Source organism: Aspergillus eucalypticola, assembly GCF_003184535.1.
Source record: "Aspergillus eucalypticola CBS 122712 chromosome Unknown BO83scaffold_55, whole genome shotgun sequence".
NCBI classification, from domain to species: domain Eukaryota; kingdom Fungi; phylum Ascomycota; class Eurotiomycetes; order Eurotiales; family Aspergillaceae; genus Aspergillus; species Aspergillus eucalypticola.
Window position 1 is genome coordinate 17,129 of NW_020290329.1, and position 19,728 is coordinate 36,856.

The following is a 19,728-nucleotide window of genomic DNA, read 5'->3' on the forward strand; positions in this document are numbered from 1 at the left end:
ACATCAGGTACTTATGAATAGGCATTCATCGAGCACGACAGATTCCACACTCTTAAAGTGTCTGCCATCGATCTAGGGGGTCTCGGAAAATTTCTGCAAGCGCATTGTTAGATCTCCCCTTGCTTCCTCGGCTCAGTGTCATGCATGACCCCGTCGGTAGCTTTCTGCTCCGTTCATCTTGGTCCGATACTGCCGGTGATGCTCTGACTCGGAATCGTGTGTTTGAAACAACGATTCACTTCAAGCTTGCCACTATTCAGCTCTGTTGATGGCGCCTTCGGAGTCGCATTTAATCGTGCTCCATTGCAAGAATTGTCTCAAACTGACGTGCCTGCCAAACATGCTCGCTTGGTATTTGATTCATAAAGTAGCCCGCGGCCGCCTTCTTCCCCATTCACGAGCACTTCGGCTCACACGCGTGTTGAATGCTGAAGGTGGTCCAGTTCTACAGAGTAGACTTGGCAGTGGTGGATGCAAACAGATGCTTCCGCGGTCCATCGCCACGGCTATTACTCGGCCACCAATGTGTTTCATCAACAACAAGTAGTAAGAACAATAAATACAAACCAATGAAATATAGCTGAGCTGAGCATTAAAGGTATCCATGGACCAGAGTCAGAGTGTTCTTATTGCCATGAGAGTGGATCAGAATCCCGTGGTGAATAGTAATACGTCACCCAGTCCCGCCTTGAAACCTGGCAGAGGCATCAATCGACTCTCATGCCCTAGCGGAAATCCATATTCAACGCACAACCACGCCTGGTTCTTAAGGAGGGGATGATCATAAATAGAAAATGGAATCTGGGCGTATTCAGTCACAGCATTGTTATATCTTGGCAAGCCAGTCATCAGTGGTTCCATCATGGTAGTGTTAGTAGTTCTTACTAGTTGATAGTATATAGTAGTAGTAACCACTACAATCACGCTATGCCTGTTACACTTCGGAGGTCGGCCCGTCCAGCCGTCATCCTCCCCAGCATCTTCTCTCCCTCCATGATACTCACTAGTCCTCAATCAGTTGATAGTATTTTTGAAGTCAGGAAGGATCCGACCAATTTCTTTCCTTGATGTCCGTACTATCCTCCCCGCTTTCCCCACTCTCTTTAGCGCGGATTCATCCTCCTTGGCGGACATCCAACATCATGATCTATATAAACATCCTATAAACCTCCCATCCTCGCTCCTTTCTGACATCAATCTCTTTCTCAATCTAAACACCACCATCCTTCTTCAACTTGTCGGATAATCTCTCACTTTTCAGAACATGGGTTCAGCAACAACCTCAACCTTGCCTCCGGATTTTCTCTGGGGTTTCGCGACTGCCAGGTATCCTTCCATCCCCACCCCCTCCGCACAACCAATACTACACTTCAACCAGTCAACCAGTAGAGTACTAATTCACTTCTACACAGCTATCAAATTGAAGGCGCCGTAACCGAAGACGGCCGTGGTCCATCCATCTGGGACACATTCTGCAAGATCCCGGGCAGGATAGCCGGAGGCGCCAACGGAGATATAGCATGCGACTCCTACCACCGCACAGCCGAGGACATCGCACTGCTAAAAGAATGCGGAGCTCAAGCCTACCGCTTTTCAATCTCATGGTGAGTAAAATACTACACCATGACAAACATTCAGTTCAATCACAACCCCGAACATCAGTCTAAACCATCCATCCTCCAGGTCGCGCATCATCCCCCTGGGAGGGCGCAACGACCCCATCAACGAAAAGGGAGTGCAGCACTACGTCAGATTTGTCGACGATCTCCTAGCAGCGGGGATCACACCTCTTGTGACACTCTTCCATTGGGATCTCCCCGATGAACTCGACAAGCGGTACGGTGGACTCCTGAACAAGGAGGAGTTCGTAGCGGATTTCGCACACTACGCTCGAGTCATGTTCCAGGCCCTTGGCTCAAAAGTCAAGCATTGGATTACCTTCAATGAGCCGTGGTGTAGTAGTGTTCTTGGGTATAATGTCGGGCAATTTGCTCCGGGTCGGACGAGTGATCGGAGTAAGAGCGCCGAGGGGGATAGCTCGAGGGAGTGCTGGATCGTAGGACATAATATCCTTGTGGCTCATGGGGCTGCGGTGAAGATCTATCGGGAGGAGTTTAAGAGTAGAGATGGTGGGGAGATAGGTATTACGCTTAACGGTATGTATAGATGTTTGGACACTTCTTCTCAATTACTTCTCTTTAACTTTTCATATATAGGAGATTGGGCCGAGCCCTGGGACCCCGAGAATCCAGCGGACGTCGAAGCCTGCGACCGCAAGATCGAATTCGCCATCTCATGGTTCGCCGACCCCATCTATCACGGAAAGTATCCAGACAGCATGGTTAAGCAGCTCGGGGACCGACTCCCAAGCTGGACCGCAGAAGACATCGCTCTCGTCCACGGCAGCAATGATTTCTACGGCATGAACCACTACTGCGCTAACTACATCAAAGCCAAAACCGGTGAGGCGGATCCCGACGATACCGCTGGAAATCTGGAGATCCTGCTTAAGAACAAGAAGGGCGAGTTCATCGGCCCAGAAACACAGTCTGCATGGCTGAGACCGTATGCACTTGGATTCCGGAAGCTGTTGAAATGGCTGAGTGATCGGTATGGTCAGCCTAAGATCTATGTTACGGAGAATGGGACGAGCTTGAAGGGCGAGAATGACTTGCCGGTGGAGGAGCTGCTGAAGGATGAGTTCCGGACGCAGTATTTCCGTGATTATATTGCTGCTATGGCGGATGCCTATACGTTGGATGGGGTGAATGTGCGGGCTTATATGGCTTGGAGTTTGATGGAGTGAGTACTGCGATATACTTATTCCCTGTATGTTGTTATGTGGCTTACTGACTGGAGTAGTAACTTCGAATGGGCTGAAGGTTACGAGACCCGGTTTGGGTCGACCTACGTCGACTATGAGCATGGCCAGAAGAGGATTCCGAAGGACAGTGCGAAACAGATCGGCCAGATATTCAGCCAGTATATCGAGAAGACAGCATAAGTGGCTCGTTGCGGAGTGCATCGATTGTTATTCATGCTATTCATGGGTACAGCTAAGGGAATGACAATTCACAGCCGTTATGTCGTAAAATGTTGACTGAATAGGACACTATTTAACTCTCTACCCGAATAAGCGTAGTTGAATAGGATACTTTGCGGGTTTCAGGGTGAGACCAACTCTTACGTGGGGGTCTACAGCTCTACACACCCCGCGGGGTTTAGGTCCTGAGGACCCTTTCAGATCAAAAAGGCCCACTCACCTTTAAATCGAGGGTCGGGTCTCCTGTCATCAACACGATGGGACCGCTGCAACAATGGATGACTTTAAAGGCTATAAGGGGGGCAATGCAGAGCGAAGCGTAATCGGGGTGCCGCGTTCTGCTTACGACACAGGCAATTCATATTCGTAGGCTGCGGAATTGCCAGGCCAGACCGCGGTCACTTTTGAGTCGAATCGAGCAGGACCGGGCGGAGGGAAGCAGAGCGAGTTGTGTGATTTTACAAGACATCAGGAAATCAGACGAGCCGCGCCTGCCTGCATACTGAGCCATATCGATGGTCTTTGCTGGAAAAATCCTTAGAATCGCGAGCGGTGTCATGCGACGTTTGCGAGTCCCTCGGGCTTCCATCGTGGCTTGAATGGCAGTGGAACCGAGGAAGAGATAGAGAAACAGCGATCAGACAATTATTCGACGCTTATCTGTGATCGCATGATTAGAGAGTAGCATGACCGACGGCACTTTCGGGGCTCCGGTGAGACCCTCACGTGGTGGGTGTTTGCACTGTTTGCAGGCCTGGAAGTGGCAGGAGAATCTCCCCCGGATTCCGGCGGGGAGAAGAAAAGGAGTGCCCCTTTGCCAGCTCAGATTACTCCATAGCATCCAAATCCAACTATCCGACCGTAATATCATTGCAAAACCTCCTCAATCATTTCTCTCCCACATCAGCTATCATGGCATCGACCACTAGCACAGGTACGTGAGCAAGCATAAACTCAAGAGCCATGTTTTCTTGGCGTTCCTGGACACGTTCCTGGACAAATTCGCAAAGAGGCGGCGACCCACGATTTTCCCACCCTCCCCAACTCCATGAGCACTGTGAAGTTGCATGTATCATTGCATCCTTGTTCCTGTACCGCAGTTTCATTTGGCGTATGCAAACCTCCAGAGCAAGATCGTGATTGTTGGATATGGCTCCGTGATTCCAAAGCCCACCCCCCGTGCACAGGCAGATAACTCATCCTTTGTTGACTGCGTTTTTGCTGTTTTCCGGTTGAGCAAACCCTTCTTCCTTGTTCCCCATTACCCTTTCACCCCATGATGAATTCCACAAGGCTTGCTTTGCGACTGCGACAACTGTATAAGGGCTGTGGAGTCGGTGTTCCTCATACCCCTCGCCGTTTTCTTTCCCACCCAGTCACAAACCCTTATCGACAAATCGCTTGCTTTTCAGCCACCAAGCCACCAGCGTGTGCTAATATTGCCTCTTCAGATCGCTTCACCTCTGCTCTGCATCAGAACAAGGATTGGGCAGCGCAGATTGCCAAGGAGGACCCTTCGCTCTTCCCCACACTCGCGGTCGGCCAGCACCCGGAGATCCTCTGGATTGGCTGCTCTGATTCTCGATGCCCTGAGACCACCCTTCTCGGTCTTAAGCCGGGCGACGTCTTTGTCCACCGCAATATCGCCAATGTCATCCATGCCGGCGACCTCAGCTCTTCAGCCGTGATCGAGTATGCTGTCCGCTACCTGCAGGTCAAGCACGTAGTCCTCTGCGGCCACACCAGCTGCGGTGGTGTTGCTGCAGCACTGGGTAACAAACAACTGGGTATTCTTGATCCCTGGCTGCTGCCTTTGCGCCAGCTCCGCGCGAGACACCTGGATCTGCTGAACTCGCTGCCGGCCGACGAAGCCAACCTAAAGCTGGTGGAATTGAATGTTCTGGAGGGTGTCAAACTGTTGAAGGAGAAGAATGTAATCCTGGAAGCCGTACAGGATCGGGGTCTTCAGGTTCACGGGTTGATATATGATGTCGGCAGCGGTGTTCTTCGAGAGCTGGACATTGATGAGACGGAAGCGGAACTCAAGGCGCGCCTAACATCGTTCAAGACCGACGTCTAGCGGCGGGGTCATTGGTTGTATATTCTTGATTCGATTGCACCTGTTATTTCTTTTGCTTTTCAGCGACCAGCGAGTGTTAGCAGATGTCGATATATCGTCGTCTTTTGAATAATCCATTTCCCATGAATGCTTCACCAATCATTCCAGCGAGCGTATTCATGCCATCCATTTATCATGACATCCATCAAACAGATGCACGCTTTGCAGTCTTCAGTAGTAGTCAATCAAGGAAGCAAGGAAAAGATGATGCAATAATGAAAACAGATGAAGGCAAATGAAGAGTGGGCAGAAGGGTCCGTGTATGTCGGGGAAGAAGAGGAGGGGAGGAGAAACAAAAAGTAGGAAGGAGAAGAAGAAGAGAAAACGCTGACATAGCAGTCTGAAGAGGGAAGGCAGCCCCGAAGACTGCGAACCATTCATTCTGTTTGCTTGTCTCCGCATGTAACAGCCCTTCCTTGCCCGGATGGGAAACTCGAAGGACCTGGGTGGATCCCCGGGTCGGCTGGATGCGGTATAGTCCCGGCCGAAGCGGCATTGACTCGGGATGATCTTTGTGACTCTCAGTCAGACATCCTTGTATGCTTTCGGGGTGTTATGCACCTTGGATACGGAGTACTTGGTATTTCTTTTCGTTTGTACATACCCATTGTTATTCCAGGTGCCGGAGATATTGGTGATACCAAGAAATACTGAAGCAGTAGATTACGGAGGGCGGCAGTCCGGTAAGAGTACGCGGAGCCACGCCGCTTGGCGCTTTTCAATCAATACCTGAGGCAGTAATCGGCGACCGAGTGGTATCTGCAACACCTAGATGAGAGCAGGACAATGCGACGACGACTCAGTATTGTACAGGAAAATGTTTATTAATGATTTAAAATTCGAGTTCTTCGACTTCCATCCCGCAGTCAACGCATTTCTTGACCCCAATCCCTGTCTTGGGATCTTCAACCGATCTTCCCCACTGATGTACATGTCGTCCACCACTCCCCAAGTCATCCCCAAAATTACCACCGGCTGCTCCTTGACGGCTTCGTCGATATGCGTCGACTCGTGTACGTTTCTTGAGGTCTTCAAGTTTGCTCTTGAATTTGACCTCCCGCCGGCGCTTCTTCTCATTCTCGCGTCGCTCGAATTCCGCGTCCAATGCTTCCGGCGAACCCCATTTCTTGGCTGAAAAGGCGTATTCTTCGACCTGGTACCGTAGATACAGCATCATATTATTCCACGTTGATTTATGCGGGTTCGGGCGCTCAAGATGTGGGAGGAGCTCCTCATCTTGAAGCTCGGCTGTTGTAGGTTGTCCCGTAATCAGCAAAAATGCTCAGTGGCAACAACACCTGTCGCAAACCTGTGCAGGGGAGGGGGGGGGGGGGGGGGGGGGGGATACTCACGATTGGTCAAGAGATAGTCCTCTCGTGCCTCGGTCTTGGTAAGCAGACTGTATTTGTCCGGAAATTTATCCTTGCAAGCATGGCAGACACAGCATCGGAAAGCTTCCTCCCATTTCCAGTCGATTTCTAAGCTGCCACACTCTCGACATGTTTTCTGTTGCGTCCGCTCATCCAACACACTGAGCCCCGGTTCGAAAATGCCCGCACGATCTCGATGGAGATTCTTCAGCAGCTGTTGTCGCTCCCATTCCTTCTGCGTCATGTGCGCCGGCTTCTGCTCCGCCTTCTCATCCCGGACGTGAAGGGCTTTGTTGAACCGGTCATCTTCTTCAGTCAGGAACCCACCCTTCGTGTCGGTGATTTTAGAGAAGTCGTATTCAACGAACTTGGTAAAGTTGCGCGCCGGCTTGATGCCATCTAGTGGGCGGTTATCTGTAGAGGCCGCATCGCGCAGAGTCGCCGGGGGATCAGAGGCAGTCATGGAGGAGTACGTTCGCTTGACACCTTTGGTAGATGAAGGATCAGCCCGAGCCTGTTCTGCTTCGCGTTGCTCCCGTATTGCTATGGCCTTCTGGCGGTTGCTTTCCTAATTTCAGCATCGTGTTAGCTCCGAACTAGAGGAACCGTGATCATAGTATGTACTATTCTCCGCAATTGCTCTGGAGTCAGCGGAGTCCGCTTCGGACCGCCAGGTGTGCCCATCCCGAGTTCGGGCGGGGTCGCTGACTGTTCCTCTGTCACCATTTCTTCTTGGAAAGAGTGACTGGGAGAGGACAAGCTGGACAATCGAACTGGTAGACGGTGACTATCGCAAGGGTGGCGTTATCAGGCGGGAAAATCGTCGGCGCGTTTATCGCCGGTTCGATAACCGCATAGTAATCACGTGACTTTATCATATCCATCAATTGCCAGCTCGCAACAGGTTGCACTCCTCAAAAGTTATCACCCTGGGAAGCTCAAATCTGGTATACCAGTAGTACTGCTTCATAGTTGCTTCCACCTCCACACTTCGTAGGTAGGCGGATACTGTCGGCCTCAAAGTGCAGTAACCCACCAGTTAATATTCCATTATATAGCTGCCAAATGGATTTTGATTCTAAACTACCTGCCCAAGGTATGCAAGGTCACATTTACTGGGAGAATTCAGTAGACTCCTCCCAGATAATCCGGATATGAACAACCCGTGCGATGGATACCCGGGGCAGAAGCAGATGAACCCTTTACCGGCGGAACATGTGCCAAGGAGTTCTTGTAGCGCATGAAACCTGTGGGTCCCTATGGTTGAGTGGAGAGTTCAATTTTCCTCATCTCTGCAGTGCTCTGTGTGTGTGTATACCTACTTTATTGGCATCGTTGATATTTTCCAAGAGGGATTTTGTTAAGTTATCATGCTGGTGGAAGGACTGCAATCTCTAAAAGTCCACTCTCAGCAACATTTCCTTGCTCATGCTTGCAGTCGGCGTTAACGTTGCGCTTGTGCATGGTCGTGAACTCAAACCATGTAATAGAAGCAGTATGAATGGGCCATGTCAGTAATCAGACCCCGGGATATTGAACCAAAAAGTCCAAGCGTTACAATTGCGGGGTGCTGAGTTTCCAACCAGGGGCACACAATTTCAACTGTTCCGCAGCATCGGAGCATTCTCAGCAGTAGTACGGAGTGGACTTAGCCGATCAGCACCTCATTGGTGATGGGTTCAATGTCATGCGCGTGATTTTGAGTTCGGGGAGATTCCGGGGGAGATTGAACTACGAGATTTAGTAGGCTGGGGAAAGGACTTGGCCGGCGGAAGTTCAGCGCGGGAAAGGGTTCACCCTGCCGCATCCATCCTTCGTCGAACGTTTCTCCGCCATCGGTGGCTCGCGGGGCCCTTAAAACATTCCCTTGAATTTCCTACTTCTCTCTCTCTTTCCCCATCTCAAGTCCCCCCTTCTCTCCCTCCAATTCTTCCTCTCCTCGAAAATAAAAACTACAATTCATTGCGATCCTCCACAAATCGCTAACTAACTACCTACAAAACCGCCCAATATGGCATCCTCTAACAACACCCAACCTGAGGAACCCATCACCATCCCCCAGGACCGCGATGGCGTCGCCTACCTCTACGGCCACCCCCTCCTTAACTCGCTCTCTCCTCCCCTTCATGCCGCTATCTACAACCACCTCGGACTGAACTGGATTCAGATCCCCCTCTCCAGTGTCTGCGGCACTTCCGCTACCTACCCTCCCCCGTACACACGCTCCCCGCCCATCGACACCTTCCTGTCCTCCATCCGCGCCAACCCCAAATTCGTCGGCTCCTCCGTCACCATGCCCTGGAAGGTCTCCATCATGCCGCATCTGGACGACCTCACCGAAGACGCCCGCCAAGCCGGCGCCTGCAACACCATCTTCCTGCGCGACAATGCCGACGGCTCCCGCTCCTACGTCGGTACCAACACCGACTGCATCGGTATTCGCGAAGCCCTCACCCAGAACACCGCTAACGCTGCTGAGCGGTTCGCTGGCAAGCCTGCCCTCGTTGTCGGCGGTGGTGGTACCGCTCGCTCCGCCATCTATGTCATGCGCAAGTGGCTCGGCGCTAGCAAGATCTACATTGTGAACCGTGATGCTAGTGAGGTTCAGGCCATCATGGAGGAGGATCAGCAGCGCAATCCGTCCGCGGACAAGGCGCCCTTGATTCACGTTACGGATCCCGAGGTTGCGAAGACCCTGGAGAGCCCCGCTGCTATTGTCTCGGGTATCCCCAACTACCCGCCTAAGACCGAGGAGGAGATTCGTGCCAGGAATGTCCTGACGGCGTTGTTGGGCGCCAAGGAGGATGGCAAGCCCAAGGGCGTTATTCTGGAGATGTGCTACCACCCTGTTATCTGGACGGAAATTGCCGAGTTGGCTGATGCCGCGGGATGGAAGGTTATCGTTGGCTCGGAGGCGCTGCTCTGGCAGGGTCTGGAGCAGGCCAAGCTTTGGACTGGAAAGGATGTGGTGGCTGTTCCTGGCTTGTTGGCTATGGTTAAGGATGTTGTGGCTAAGAATTTGGCTGAGAGGCAGAAGTCTACTCTGTAGAGCTTTCTTCCTTTCGCCTCCTTCTTTATCCCTTCAACATCCGACATGTTTCATGATGATTCATTCCTGTATAGACTCTCGCATACCCGGTGCATTGCTTGTGTTATGGAAGACCAAAAATAACGGAACGGGGCTCAGTGAAGAGAAGCCCGATGATAGATATGACGTGTGTTTGATTAGGTACATACGCGGATCTGGCTGCTGTATATAGTGCAATATGATGTCTTCATCCCTTTCATTCTCGTCGCTTCTGTCCTGTACAGTAACTATTAAGAATATTCTATCAGTAGTATATAACGGTGTATATCTATAGCCGAGGTGCTCACGCGCCCGGCCGGGTATATTCCAGCTGTCGCACGCGCTTCCACACTTCGCGCACAGTGCGCTCCTGCGTCTGGCGTCCGGTCTCTGTCGCCGACGGACCAGCCGGTCTATTACAGTTAGATGCCGTACTAAGCCACGAGGCAGAAAATGAGTGTGACATACCTAATGGCAAGGTAGAGTCGGCTGCCGAGTCGAACATCTTCAATGGGCGCAGTGTCCGGATCCTCCGGGGGATTGGCGGTTGTAACCAGGCCGCCTGCCTCCAAGAGAATGGCGATACCCGCTGCGACGTCCCTACCCAACACACTCGGATTAGCCAAACATAACTCTGAAGGATAAAAAGATTCATGGCAAAAAGAACGTACCACTCCCAACAACCACCCTCCCACCAGATATCGAATGACCCCATAGCCGTATACGCCAAATCTAACGTAGCGCTACCCAGACTCCTAACTCCGTGCACCATACCTCCCTTGCCGCCGCGACTACCCACTTCTGCTGCTAGGTTCACAAAACTCTCAATCTTGCGAGACAGGTTCCCGTCCGGGATGTCGCGACGGTCCTTGCCCCATTCGCAGGATAGAATGCACTTGCTGGGAGCATTGGGCGGCATGGGTGGGATGGTCGGACTGCGGATGAGCGGGAGACGGCGCTTCTCGTTTAACCATGCGCCGCGGTTCAGACAGGATGAGAAAAGTTGATCCTGGAAAGGAGCGTAGATCACGCCGATGATGGGACGGTGGTTGACGATGAAACCTATGGAGACGCAGAACATGGGGAAAATATGTGTGAAGTTGACAGTTCCTGGTCAGGTGAGGGGTGTTATTTCATGTCCTGATGTGAGGGAGGGAGGGAGTATGGCTATGGTGATTACCATCTAGGGGATCAATGCACCATGTTGGGTGCTCGTCGATGAGGTAGTCGCGCGACTGTCCTTTGGCATAGGACTCTTCGCCGAGGAACCTGAATGGGTCAGCTGGGGGATGCTTGTGAATTGGGGAATGACTCAGGGACATACTTATGTGTGGGGTATTTGGATTGGATTGCGTTCTTAATAAATACTTCTACGTCTGTGCAGGGCAGTCCAGTGGTGAGATGCGAGTCGATAGCAGGCTGAGGGCGGGTTAGAGCATACCTTCATCGGTCTGGGTGACAATGTCGACGGCGCTGTCCTTCTCCTCAGCTTCCTGCGTGGCTCCACCGCCGATGCGCTTCTCCACACTTTCCATCAGAAGTTGACCGGCCTTCCGGCCCAGATCGACCGCAAAGGCGTAGATCTGGTCCAGCTGCTCTTGACTCAGCTCCGCGGCAGCCATTTTTATGGCGGGGTCTGTGATCTTGGGGAGGCGGGGGCGGTGTGTTAATCTGCTCTATAAAGGGAGCAGGGAAGCCACAGAGAAGTATAGGTAGCAGGAGGGATTGGAAGAAAGGAAGAAAGAAAGAGCGAGGAAGAGAGGAAGAGGGAAGAGGGGAGAAGCGTAAGAGTCAGACACAGAGAGAGAGAGAGAGTCATGGAGTCTCTCACCGGAGACGCCGCCGATAACCGCCCGGCCCTTATCGGTGGGGCTGCCCCTCAAACTCCGGAGTGCTCTGGATGCCAATCGCTTCAGGGCACAGGAGATACATACTGAGGCCAAAGATCTTTCCCAAAGTCTTCAACAGCTTCTAGGGCTCGTACTTTCCTCATCAAGCTCCGACAGAAGGTAAAGGAAGAATGTGATTTAATGAATAAGCCAGTGAGACTGCTGAAATGTGATTTTACTAAGCGAGGCCACATAACTAAGTATTAGAACATCAAGCTGTCACACATGTTTCTGTCCATTTTGTTTCTATAATAGCCAGCAGACGATGGACAATTGGCAGAAATAGTCTTGATATGAAGAGCCAAGTTCTTGCAGGATGTGCAGATGCGATAATGCAAATCGGTAGAAGGGCACTTGCTGGCAATGCTTGTTATCCATTTGTGACAAAAATACGTTCGAATAAATTGTATTTGGCTCTACGGACAAGATTCTACAAGTCTCAATGAAGCTGCACCACAGGTGTATACCAGTTTCTGAGTGAGGCGATTACCCTAATTACCCTCTGGCTCTTGAATGAAAACTTGTGAGTACCTTCACCACTAGTTTGCTTTAAAATATACTCTACTAACCAGCCTTCGGTCTTTTGGAGAGGCCAGCAAACAAACAGATCATTGAGGAAACAGAAATCTGCAGCTATGTGAGAGAGTGCTTCCTTTATGGCTGATAATGGTTACTGTTTGCTGTAAAAAGCAGCCGAGGCTGCTGCAAACGGTTCAAACGGGATGATGCGGAGAATGGCAAATTCCAGTACAGAGTCCACAGACCACAGCTCTCTGGCACGAACTCTGCCTGATAAGTCCAGTAGACTCGTGCGGCTGAATACCCGCAACTGGTTTCACGATGCTGCTATATCATGAACTGAAGACCTCACCTTCTTGGTTTGACGGTTGGCGACGGATACTTAACGGCTAAGTGATCTTCCCGCTCCGCTCTTCTACCCCGGATGTCAGGAGAAAGACCCCCAGGAATCGGCCATTTGACACCACATTGCCACCAATCAACCTCTACCGTAAAGATATATGATCTAGAATACCTCTCTCGAGTGTCTTCTGAGAATTGCTGGGTGCATCTAGCATCAGTGGCGGTGGGACGACCCGTGGGATCCATTGAAAGTGGGTCTTGTGGGAGAGGCTGAGCAACGCACGGAGTTCATCCTAATTAGACTCAAAGCACGTACGGCGTACATAGTAGGTAGATGGGTGAAAAGTCGCTAGTTATTTTCGCCCCAGCCTTGCTGCTACCCACTAGTAATGTGTATCTCATCCTACATGGTAGAAAGGTTGTCCGAGCTTCTCTTTCTCAGCTGGCACCATAAACCTCGTATGTATCTTCGTTCGCTACTACTATTACAGTAAACTAGATAGTTGACAGCCACGCTGCATACTCTGAGTAGGCACTGCAGGACTGAAGAGAGAGATAGATTTTGCTCAGGGTTTACTAGGTCTGTCGGCTGCTTCTGGATCAGCCTTGTCACCACGATCCCTGTCCGTTGCCGCCCCTTCAATGCAACAGTACTTCGGTTCCAGAGAAAATAACGCAGCACTTGGTACTAGGCTTCCACGGTCGGGGGCCAAATCACCAGAAATCAACGGATTACATTGGCTTCATGCCCTACACTGGAGGGCACATGCTGGCCCCCAAGTCCTGCTCATACTCGATGTGCACCTTCAATGTTGCAGTAAGTAGTTGGCGCAATTTTATACCCTGGTAAGTTTTGAAACCGCCCCAATACTACTGTCCTAGAACTACTATATGAAGTGTCTTGCTAGTTCTATATACTACTAGGAGGCCAAGGAAATTATATATAGCCTTGTCATGCCCTCCTCATTGCTACTATCACTGGACCATCATTCATTTAGAATCTCCTCGTTTGTCCGCTGTTGCTTTTATTACTCTCACTCTCCTTTACTACCGCAAAACTTCACTCATTACTCTTCTTCATCATCGTCACAACTATCAGTCGTTACTTTGTCATCATCAACACATCCATTGTCAAAATGTGGTCCAGACAGATCACTGTGAAAAAGGCCTTTACTCTAGCTTCTTTGCTCCTGGCATCTGGGGTCTCAGCAGCTGCTATCCCCGCGAGCCTTCCTGACCTGGCATCAGTCTCTATGGCACCAACAAACGGGCAAGTCCCTTCTGGTCAAGGAGATGTCAGTCCAGCCTCCATCTCTTACGAAGGTGTCCCAGACTGTCAGGTGAGTGCTAATGGCCCCCGTTAACTTCAGTCTTGCTGAAATCTAACCCAATCATCTCCAGTCTTGCCGTGAAGGCGAAGACAATGAACAGACTATCGACGCATCCGCAACGCAGGTGAAACGAGAGAGCATGACTGTCGCAGCAAGTATGTGCTATTTTGATCATTGCTCCCTGCTTCTCTAACTATATTCTGGGTTTATCCTGTTGCGAGGCTAACGAAAGCTGAAAACCTTTTTCAGGGACCGAGACCAAAAAGCTAACCTCCGAGGAGAAAAAGGCCGAGGAGGAGGAAGCCAAGAAGTTAAAGGAGGAGGCTTTCGAAAAGTGTCATGGGTCCGCGGGCTGCGAGGCATGGTATATCGTAGAGCATGCATTGTAGTAGCTCCACTGGCAGAGCTGGGTTCAATTGGTGCAAGGCTAAGTGGGAGGTGATGAGATGAGATCAGGTTGAGATGGACGTGGTACTTGCTAGTACGTGGAAATCATCTGTACTTATTATGCTCGGATGATTACTCGAGTGAATACTCGAAGTTGAAAACCTGTTTCTTTTTTATTTTCTCGGTCACTAGTGCAGACATCACAGTGTAGTGGAATGACTCAGAATATCGAATATGATACTATTTGAAATATGGCCCAGTCATTATTTACCAGAAACTAGACCAGCTTCACCAACAGGAAATAGATAACATTGGACATGTGTGGTTGAGTGTGTGGCATTCCTTGGCCCCCATTCAAAACTCTTGTATATAAATAAGCACTACTAGTAACTAAGCGCCAAAGGCTTGAGTTGTTAATGCTCCGGCCCCCACCTGGCCAATATTGGCGTGGGTCCCATGTACTAGTCACTAGCAATAGGCCCCATGTATCAATTAATCCTGGGCCACAACGCGCTCCCTTGATCAATCAGTCTACTGCTATGGAATAACGCCGGACAGTAACAAAACACACATTCTAAATCATGTCCGACAAAGGACTAGTTTATGGCTACATATACTAAATGCTGGAAAGGTTGTGACTCGCTGGAAGGAAGTTTAAAACGACCTAGCATTTAGATATCTCTAAGCTATCATACTCAAAAAGAGTGATCCTTGAATGCATGTCCGAGCACTTCTTAACATGATATAACCAGCAGAAACCCTGGCCCGAACACTAAACTCTCCAATCAAGCCTTGATCTCGGCATACAGTTTAAGCACAAAATCCCGACAATTGTTAAAAAGGGTGTTATAACCCTTCTTATTCATCTTGGCGGCAATCTGTTCCCCATATCTCTCGATCTCCGTATTGTCCACGCCCGACCTGATCTTACCGAGCACCTCCATTTTAGTCTCGCTCCAATCATACCAGCTGCTGGCACCACGGTCTGTGAACACAATCTTCTTGCCCTCGAGCTGAATGTCCCAGCATCCCGACGAGAACCTGAGATAGGTGACGCCACCTTCTTTTTGCTCGGTCACGTAGCCTGCAGCTATCAGGTAATGATCGGGAACCTTTTTGCCGGCGACTCGAGCTCGTTCACTCCCTAAAGAGATTTTTCAAATTAGATTTGCTGCAAAATGCATCTGGGATGAGAGTATGACAAGTTGGGAACGGAGAATTCTTGGTACATACTGATTTTAATGGCATAGCCCTGGCCAACTTCTGGTGTTTTCCCGAGGGCTTCCTTAAGCTTCTTATATTTCGCATCCCCGGTGACTTTTGCAGCCCGTTTCACCTCGGTCGTCGGCTGGCGTGTAGTCTTGGATGGAGCAACATCATCATCTGAATTTCCGCTTAGGGTGTCCTCCTCTCGAAATTCGGAAGTAATGTCATTCGCATCAACATTTGATCGCTCTGTTAGGGACGAGGCTTCGTCAACAGAGATGGAAGGCTGGTACCCGCGGGGGCCAGTGATAGATTCCGCATCGTCGTCTCTCTCAGTCAGGGAAAGGTCCCCGTCGACGGATCTGGGAGCAGCATTCGGCTGGGAAGCAATAATTTCCCAGATGCTCTTCGGGGAACCGTCTTTATGGCAGGTCTGGAATTGAATGTCAGAACTAAATAGCGACAAAAGGAAAATAAGAAGAGAAAAGGCAGTGCATTGGTACTCACCCGACAGGTCACACCTACATTTGGGTCGGAGGTTAGGCTTCCATCCGCTCCAGTTGTAGGGACGTGTGTGTTCGTCGGAACACCAGCGACAAATGAGGGTGTCGTCAACTCCGAGTTGATTTCGCTTGGAGGTATAGCAGCTGCTAAGGCACCGGGCGTTAGGAGCAAAGAAGCTAAGGCGAAGGCCTTCTGATTGGTGGTAAGGTTGAACCACATTTTGTCACCAAATAGGCCGACGGCAAGGATATTCCGGAATTATTGAAAATAACAATATAAGAAAAGAACGAATGGTCTATAGAATGAGCGTGATGAGGGCAATGGCTGATAGTAAATGAGTGTTATACAGTAGAATGAACGGATGGATGAACAACGAAGAGGAACAGACAAACTGGAATTATATAGATTTGCTGCTCTTCTATGTATCGAGGCACTGCATTGAAAGGATTGGGGCGATTTCGATAGCTACCAGAGTGGTATTGCGCTGCATTGGACTATCCAGTGACATATTGAACGAATATCAGGGGCTGTAAAGTCATACTTTCGACTTAGGGCGGGTCAGATCAACTAGCATTCTATACCTGGATCCTGAACCAACAGCATTAATCTGGATTGAAGAGCCCTACAGGCGTCTAGGACAGCGAGGACCCATCGAGTATTGGGGGCGGGCAGCTTCAGGGTCCACTTTGCTTCTGGATTATCACTGGTTCGATCGTTAAAGCCTTTGGTGTCATAACTTACTATATTTCTTGGAGATAAGAGGAATTGAAGTGGTTAAATACTTCGTTGACCGTGGCTAGGAGTACATGTAGGTTATCTATCATCATTGGTAATGCAGAACCAGACCACCTTATATTTAGATAGATGATACTAGATCGTAGACATGTTACAGGGTCACGGGGATTTGCCTTTGTTGCATAGGGATTAAGGATGATCCGCAGGATTCCGATGAATCTGGCCCCTATTAGGATCGCCTAGCGCCTTAAAGTACTGCGTTGACCAGTTCTTCAATATGAGGGCATCTCACAACCGTTACTTGGCAGGGGTGCACAGCCCAGTGGTTCTGTGATCCTTCCAAGATGACGTGAGTAAAATCTTGTGGTAAGCTGCTTGATAACCTGTCAATCATCGAAGCATGTGAATGAGAAGCTCCGACAAGGGTCTAAAGTCGAATTCAGAGGCTGTAGAAGACCTTCTTATGGTCTCTTTACTACTTGAATGTAGTCCCCATCATGGGCTACTACTGACCGATATCAGGCCAGCCCTGTCCGTTGCGCCTTGCGAGATGAAGTAGCCGCAATGAACTAAGAAGGTGCTAAGGCGAGGTAGGTACTCTCAGAATCCCAGCTAGGTGCCACTAACAGTAACAAGGCTGAGCCGGTTAGCCGGCGAATAAGACAATGTGACTGGTCTGTAGACAGTAAGTGGAATAAATAGGCACCAATTCCTCTAGTAGTCTTCGCAGTGGAGAGGCTCTTGGGTACTAACCTATCTAATTTGTAGCTGCTGACTTCTCCGCCTCAGCCGCCTTAGCCATAGCCCCCATGTCGCATTGGCCCCATTGATTAATCATTGTCTCCAAGGTGATCCATAAGACTTACGACGCCTGTTGTATGAAGAAAGGAATTCGAAGTTAAACTGCTTCCTCTTCCCCCGAGGGACATTCAGAACAACAGTCATGATGGCCGTCTTGGATAGGATAGCCTTCAACATACTCTTTAGAGATCAGAAGAAGAGGCTTGATCAATTCCTTCGTACTACCACACCGGGTTAGTCGGTAAATGGCTGGTACTGTCGAGGGATGAAAGAATGGTGCTGACTAGAGTTGTTCAGATTCTGTGCTTTCACAGCTACATACTTGTCTACTCCAAGAAGAAAGCAGCACAGTGACACCACGGGACATCTTCTACACACATAGCATTCAAGACTCGTCCCAGGAGCAGCCTTGTACGTACTCCTACCCACACGAGAATCCACCTCAGTGAGCGAATCGGATATCCCGTACTGGACACTAGCTAAGAAGACACTTGGATATTATTCCAGACTGGACGAAAAAGAGCTTTCAAAGTTGCCTTGCTAGGAATCATCCGGATACCACCATCCTAAATACAGCTATTGATGTCCTCTGGTCTTGCTTCTGCTTCTACGCCTATCACCCGTTCCTACTCATCGGAGCAGAAGACAGAAAGCTAGAGCTGCCAGCCTTTGAGCGTGCGCTGATCCTGCTCTCTCTTCAAGGCACAAAGCTTCTCGGGATCGAAGACGACAACTTCGGTCGTCGCTGGGGAGCTTTCCGGGAGAAATGTAACTGCAGAGTTAGGATTAATCGGATCTTTCGAAGCATCGACCTCGGTAGTCCTCAGCCGGCTTCACATCCACACGCCACTAGTTTCGACACCCTCGTTACCGAAGATGCTATCGATGCTATGCTTACAATATGTCCTTCCCATCCCAAATTGTCTGCAACCCCCGAGAAGCTGACGCCGCTGGCGGAACGCTTACTCGAAGGGAGGACCGTCCAGTTTCAGACGAAGGTCAAAGACTTGGCTGATCTACTCTGTCTGATCATGAGATTAAGAGTCTACAAATTGACTTGGGGTCGCGGCTTCCATTACGGTTCCTTGGCAGAGTCTAGCCCAGAGAAGGAGGAACTGGGTAACATCCTGGCCCGGTCATTCAGCCATGACCAGGACGAGTCCCTGTCCCCTGACTTGGTTCTCGAGGCTCTAGACATCTTGGTAATGATGATCTTTTTTGCTGTCTTTCTACTATTCTTATTAGATTGACTAACAATGTCGCGCACATTAGCCAAATCTAGAGCAATGGTTCCATCAGCTTTGGGCAACACTTTTCCAACCTTACCTGTCCACCGAGTTGTCAACTTTAGACACGGAATCATCCCCAGATCCCATTTGGGATGGAATCCTTCGTGCAGTCTCATTGTTCGTTCCACCGTATGAGGCCCATCAGAGAACCGATTTGCATCGAAAGACTAAGCCGATCGTCTTTTCCAAATGTCATGACTCGACAGACAGGCTTGATCTGGGCCATGTATTACAGCATATGCGTCATGACGATCCGAAACATCGGTCGCATCTTGTTCTTCTTCTGGGACACCAAGGCCAGGACTCGACGAGAGTAGTTGTGGGGGCATTCTTCTCTGGCGATACGCAGTTGCCTGCTGCAAACGAGGAAAGGGAGAGTATCGCCGTTCCGCGACTTCTCTTCCAGCTTCAGCCAAGCTTCGATCTCTTTCACTTGGGTGGAAAGGGCATCAGTGCTTTAATGCCCGTAAACAAAAGTGACACAGAGAAGACGGACTATCATAATTGCATGGGGGAACTCACTCAATCGAGGGTGGGAGTGAGGATTGACCCTGCCACCAGTCACGCTACCTTTTTCCGGGGCAATAATCCGGCCAGGAATCGGGGATCAGGACTGTACATAAGAGTAACTTCTACTAGGAAGCATGAAGGATGTGATGCCATGAATGGGGATCAGCAGGAACGAGAAACCAGCTTTACGGTGACCCGTCTTGCTATCTTCCATGTGGAAGGCGGGCCAAATTATGGTTATGATTGATCTTTCGTGAACTTACTACTACTAGGTTATGATGATATGGAAGGAAGAATGAGAGCACTGCAAAGCATTATATCAAAATCGAGATAGCATTGATTGGAGTCACTGCCCCATTAGAGACACTAGCTATAAAACCCTGGCTCTGAAATTCGACCAGATTGATAATATAATTCACTAGATGCTTCTCCCACGAGTTCTGCAATAAGTCTAGACTAACTGGCTGCTTATCAATCACTTCCCCGGCGTCTCTGTCACGTGCATCCCGAGAGTCGGGGGATTATACAAATTACAAAGTAGTATTTCCTCTACCAGCTCGCCCATTGCGTCAGAATCAGCGTGGATGATTCAATAATTTCTTCTTCCGGATATTAT

At 49.9% G+C, this 19,728-nt stretch overlaps 8 protein-coding genes across 8 annotated transcripts; 5 read left to right on the forward strand and 3 right to left on the reverse strand.

Moving 5' to 3' along the window:
* The first annotated feature begins 1,024 nt into the window (after positions 1-1,024).
* BO83DRAFT_210960 (glycoside hydrolase family 1 protein) lies at positions 1,025-3,367 on the forward strand. The gene is made up of 4 exons (XM_025526716.1): positions 1,025-1,326; positions 1,413-1,604; positions 1,663-2,802; positions 2,863-3,367. Exons 1-4 carry the CDS (start codon positions 1,265-1,267, stop codon positions 3,002-3,004), a joined length of 1,536 nt encoding a protein of 511 aa, XP_025381801.1. The 5' UTR covers positions 1,025-1,264; the 3' UTR covers positions 3,005-3,367.
* A 479-nt stretch (positions 3,368-3,846) lies between these two features.
* Positions 3,847-5,228, forward strand: BO83DRAFT_210927 (carbonic anhydrase). Its single transcript, XM_025526715.1, has 2 exons — positions 3,847-3,971; positions 4,231-5,228. Exon 2 carries the CDS (start codon positions 4,320-4,322, stop codon positions 5,121-5,123), a length of 804 nt encoding a protein of 267 aa, XP_025381802.1. The 5' UTR covers positions 3,847-3,971; positions 4,231-4,319; the 3' UTR covers positions 5,124-5,228.
* Positions 5,229-5,744: 516 nt separating this feature from the next.
* rad14 (DNA repair protein RAD14) lies at positions 5,745-7,258 on the reverse strand (the record flags this gene model as incomplete). Its single annotated transcript, XM_025528917.1, has 3 exons — positions 5,745-6,410; positions 6,515-7,100; positions 7,157-7,258. 3 exons carry the CDS (start codon positions 7,256-7,258, stop codon positions 5,995-5,997), a joined length of 1,104 nt encoding a protein of 367 aa, XP_025381803.1. The 3' UTR covers positions 5,745-5,994.
* A 1,101-nt stretch (positions 7,259-8,359) lies between these two features.
* Positions 8,360-9,742, forward strand: BO83DRAFT_210994 (shikimate dehydrogenase family protein). The gene has a single exon (XM_025526717.1). The coding sequence runs from the start codon at positions 8,544-8,546 to the stop codon at positions 9,579-9,581; it is 1,038 nt and encodes a 345-aa protein (XP_025381804.1). The 5' UTR covers positions 8,360-8,543; the 3' UTR covers positions 9,582-9,742.
* On the reverse strand, positions 9,743-11,221 carry BO83DRAFT_460564 (inositol monophosphatase family protein; the record flags this gene model as incomplete). The annotated part of the gene is made up of 6 exons (XM_025537214.1): positions 9,743-10,012; positions 10,068-10,199; positions 10,271-10,709; positions 10,780-10,868; positions 10,924-10,975; positions 11,041-11,221. The coding sequence occupies 6 exons, from the start codon at positions 11,219-11,221 to the stop codon at positions 9,904-9,906; spliced, it is 1,002 nt and encodes a 333-aa protein (XP_025381805.1). The 3' UTR covers positions 9,743-9,903.
* Positions 11,222-13,042: 1,821 nt separating this feature from the next.
* BO83DRAFT_383787 (uncharacterized protein) lies at positions 13,043-14,321 on the forward strand. The gene is made up of 3 exons (XM_025532551.1): positions 13,043-13,689; positions 13,751-13,835; positions 13,930-14,321. The coding sequence occupies exons 1-3, from the start codon at positions 13,486-13,488 to the stop codon at positions 14,067-14,069; spliced, it is 429 nt and encodes a 142-aa protein (XP_025381806.1). The 5' UTR covers positions 13,043-13,485; the 3' UTR covers positions 14,070-14,321.
* A 531-nt stretch (positions 14,322-14,852) lies between these two features.
* Positions 14,853-16,064, reverse strand: BO83DRAFT_460568 (uncharacterized protein; the record flags this gene model as incomplete). Its single annotated transcript, XM_025537215.1, has 4 exons — positions 15,781-16,064; positions 15,632-15,706; positions 15,301-15,559; positions 14,853-15,211 (listed from the first exon to the last, which is right to left on the reverse strand). Exons 1-4 carry the CDS (start codon positions 15,994-15,996, stop codon positions 14,853-14,855), a joined length of 909 nt encoding a protein of 302 aa, XP_025381807.1. The 5' UTR covers positions 15,997-16,064.
* A 1,394-nt stretch (positions 16,065-17,458) lies between these two features.
* BO83DRAFT_422017 (uncharacterized protein) lies at positions 17,459-19,417 on the forward strand (the record flags this gene model as incomplete). The annotated part of the gene is made up of 4 exons (XM_025535017.1): positions 17,459-17,546; positions 17,611-17,724; positions 17,821-18,515; positions 18,586-19,417. The coding sequence occupies 4 exons, from the start codon at positions 17,459-17,461 to the stop codon at positions 19,357-19,359; spliced, it is 1,671 nt and encodes a 556-aa protein (XP_025381808.1). The 3' UTR covers positions 19,360-19,417.
* Between the last annotated feature and the right edge of the window lie 311 nt (positions 19,418-19,728).

What these genes read in the sequence shown, in the direction of transcription:
- BO83DRAFT_210960 (XM_025526716.1), top strand. Translation starts at nt 1,265, where the DNA reads ATGGGTTCAGCAACAACCTCAACCTTGCCTCCGGATTTTCTCTGGGGT. An exon ending in TGGGGTTTCGCGACTGCCAG is followed by an intron (nt 1,327 to 1,412) that starts GTATCCTTCCAT and finishes ACTTCTACACAG; the next exon opens with CTATCAAATTGAAGGCGCCG. An exon ending in ATGGCTTGGAGTTTGATGGA is followed by an intron (nt 2,803 to 2,862) that starts GTGAGTACTGCG and finishes TGACTGGAGTAG; the next exon opens with TAACTTCGAATGGGCTGAAG.
- BO83DRAFT_383787 (XM_025532551.1), top strand. Translation starts at nt 13,486, where the DNA reads ATGTGGTCCAGACAGATCACTGTGAAAAAGGCCTTTACTCTAGCTTCT. An exon ending in AAGGTGTCCCAGACTGTCAG is followed by an intron (nt 13,690 to 13,750) that starts GTGAGTGCTAAT and finishes AATCATCTCCAG; the next exon opens with TCTTGCCGTGAAGGCGAAGA. An exon ending in GAGCATGACTGTCGCAGCAA is followed by an intron (nt 13,836 to 13,929) that starts GTATGTGCTATT and finishes AACCTTTTTCAG; the next exon opens with GGACCGAGACCAAAAAGCTA.
- BO83DRAFT_210994 (XM_025526717.1), top strand. Translation starts at nt 8,544, where the DNA reads ATGGCATCCTCTAACAACACCCAACCTGAGGAACCCATCACCATCCCC.
- BO83DRAFT_210927 (XM_025526715.1), top strand. Translation starts at nt 4,320, where the DNA reads ATGATGAATTCCACAAGGCTTGCTTTGCGACTGCGACAACTGTATAAG.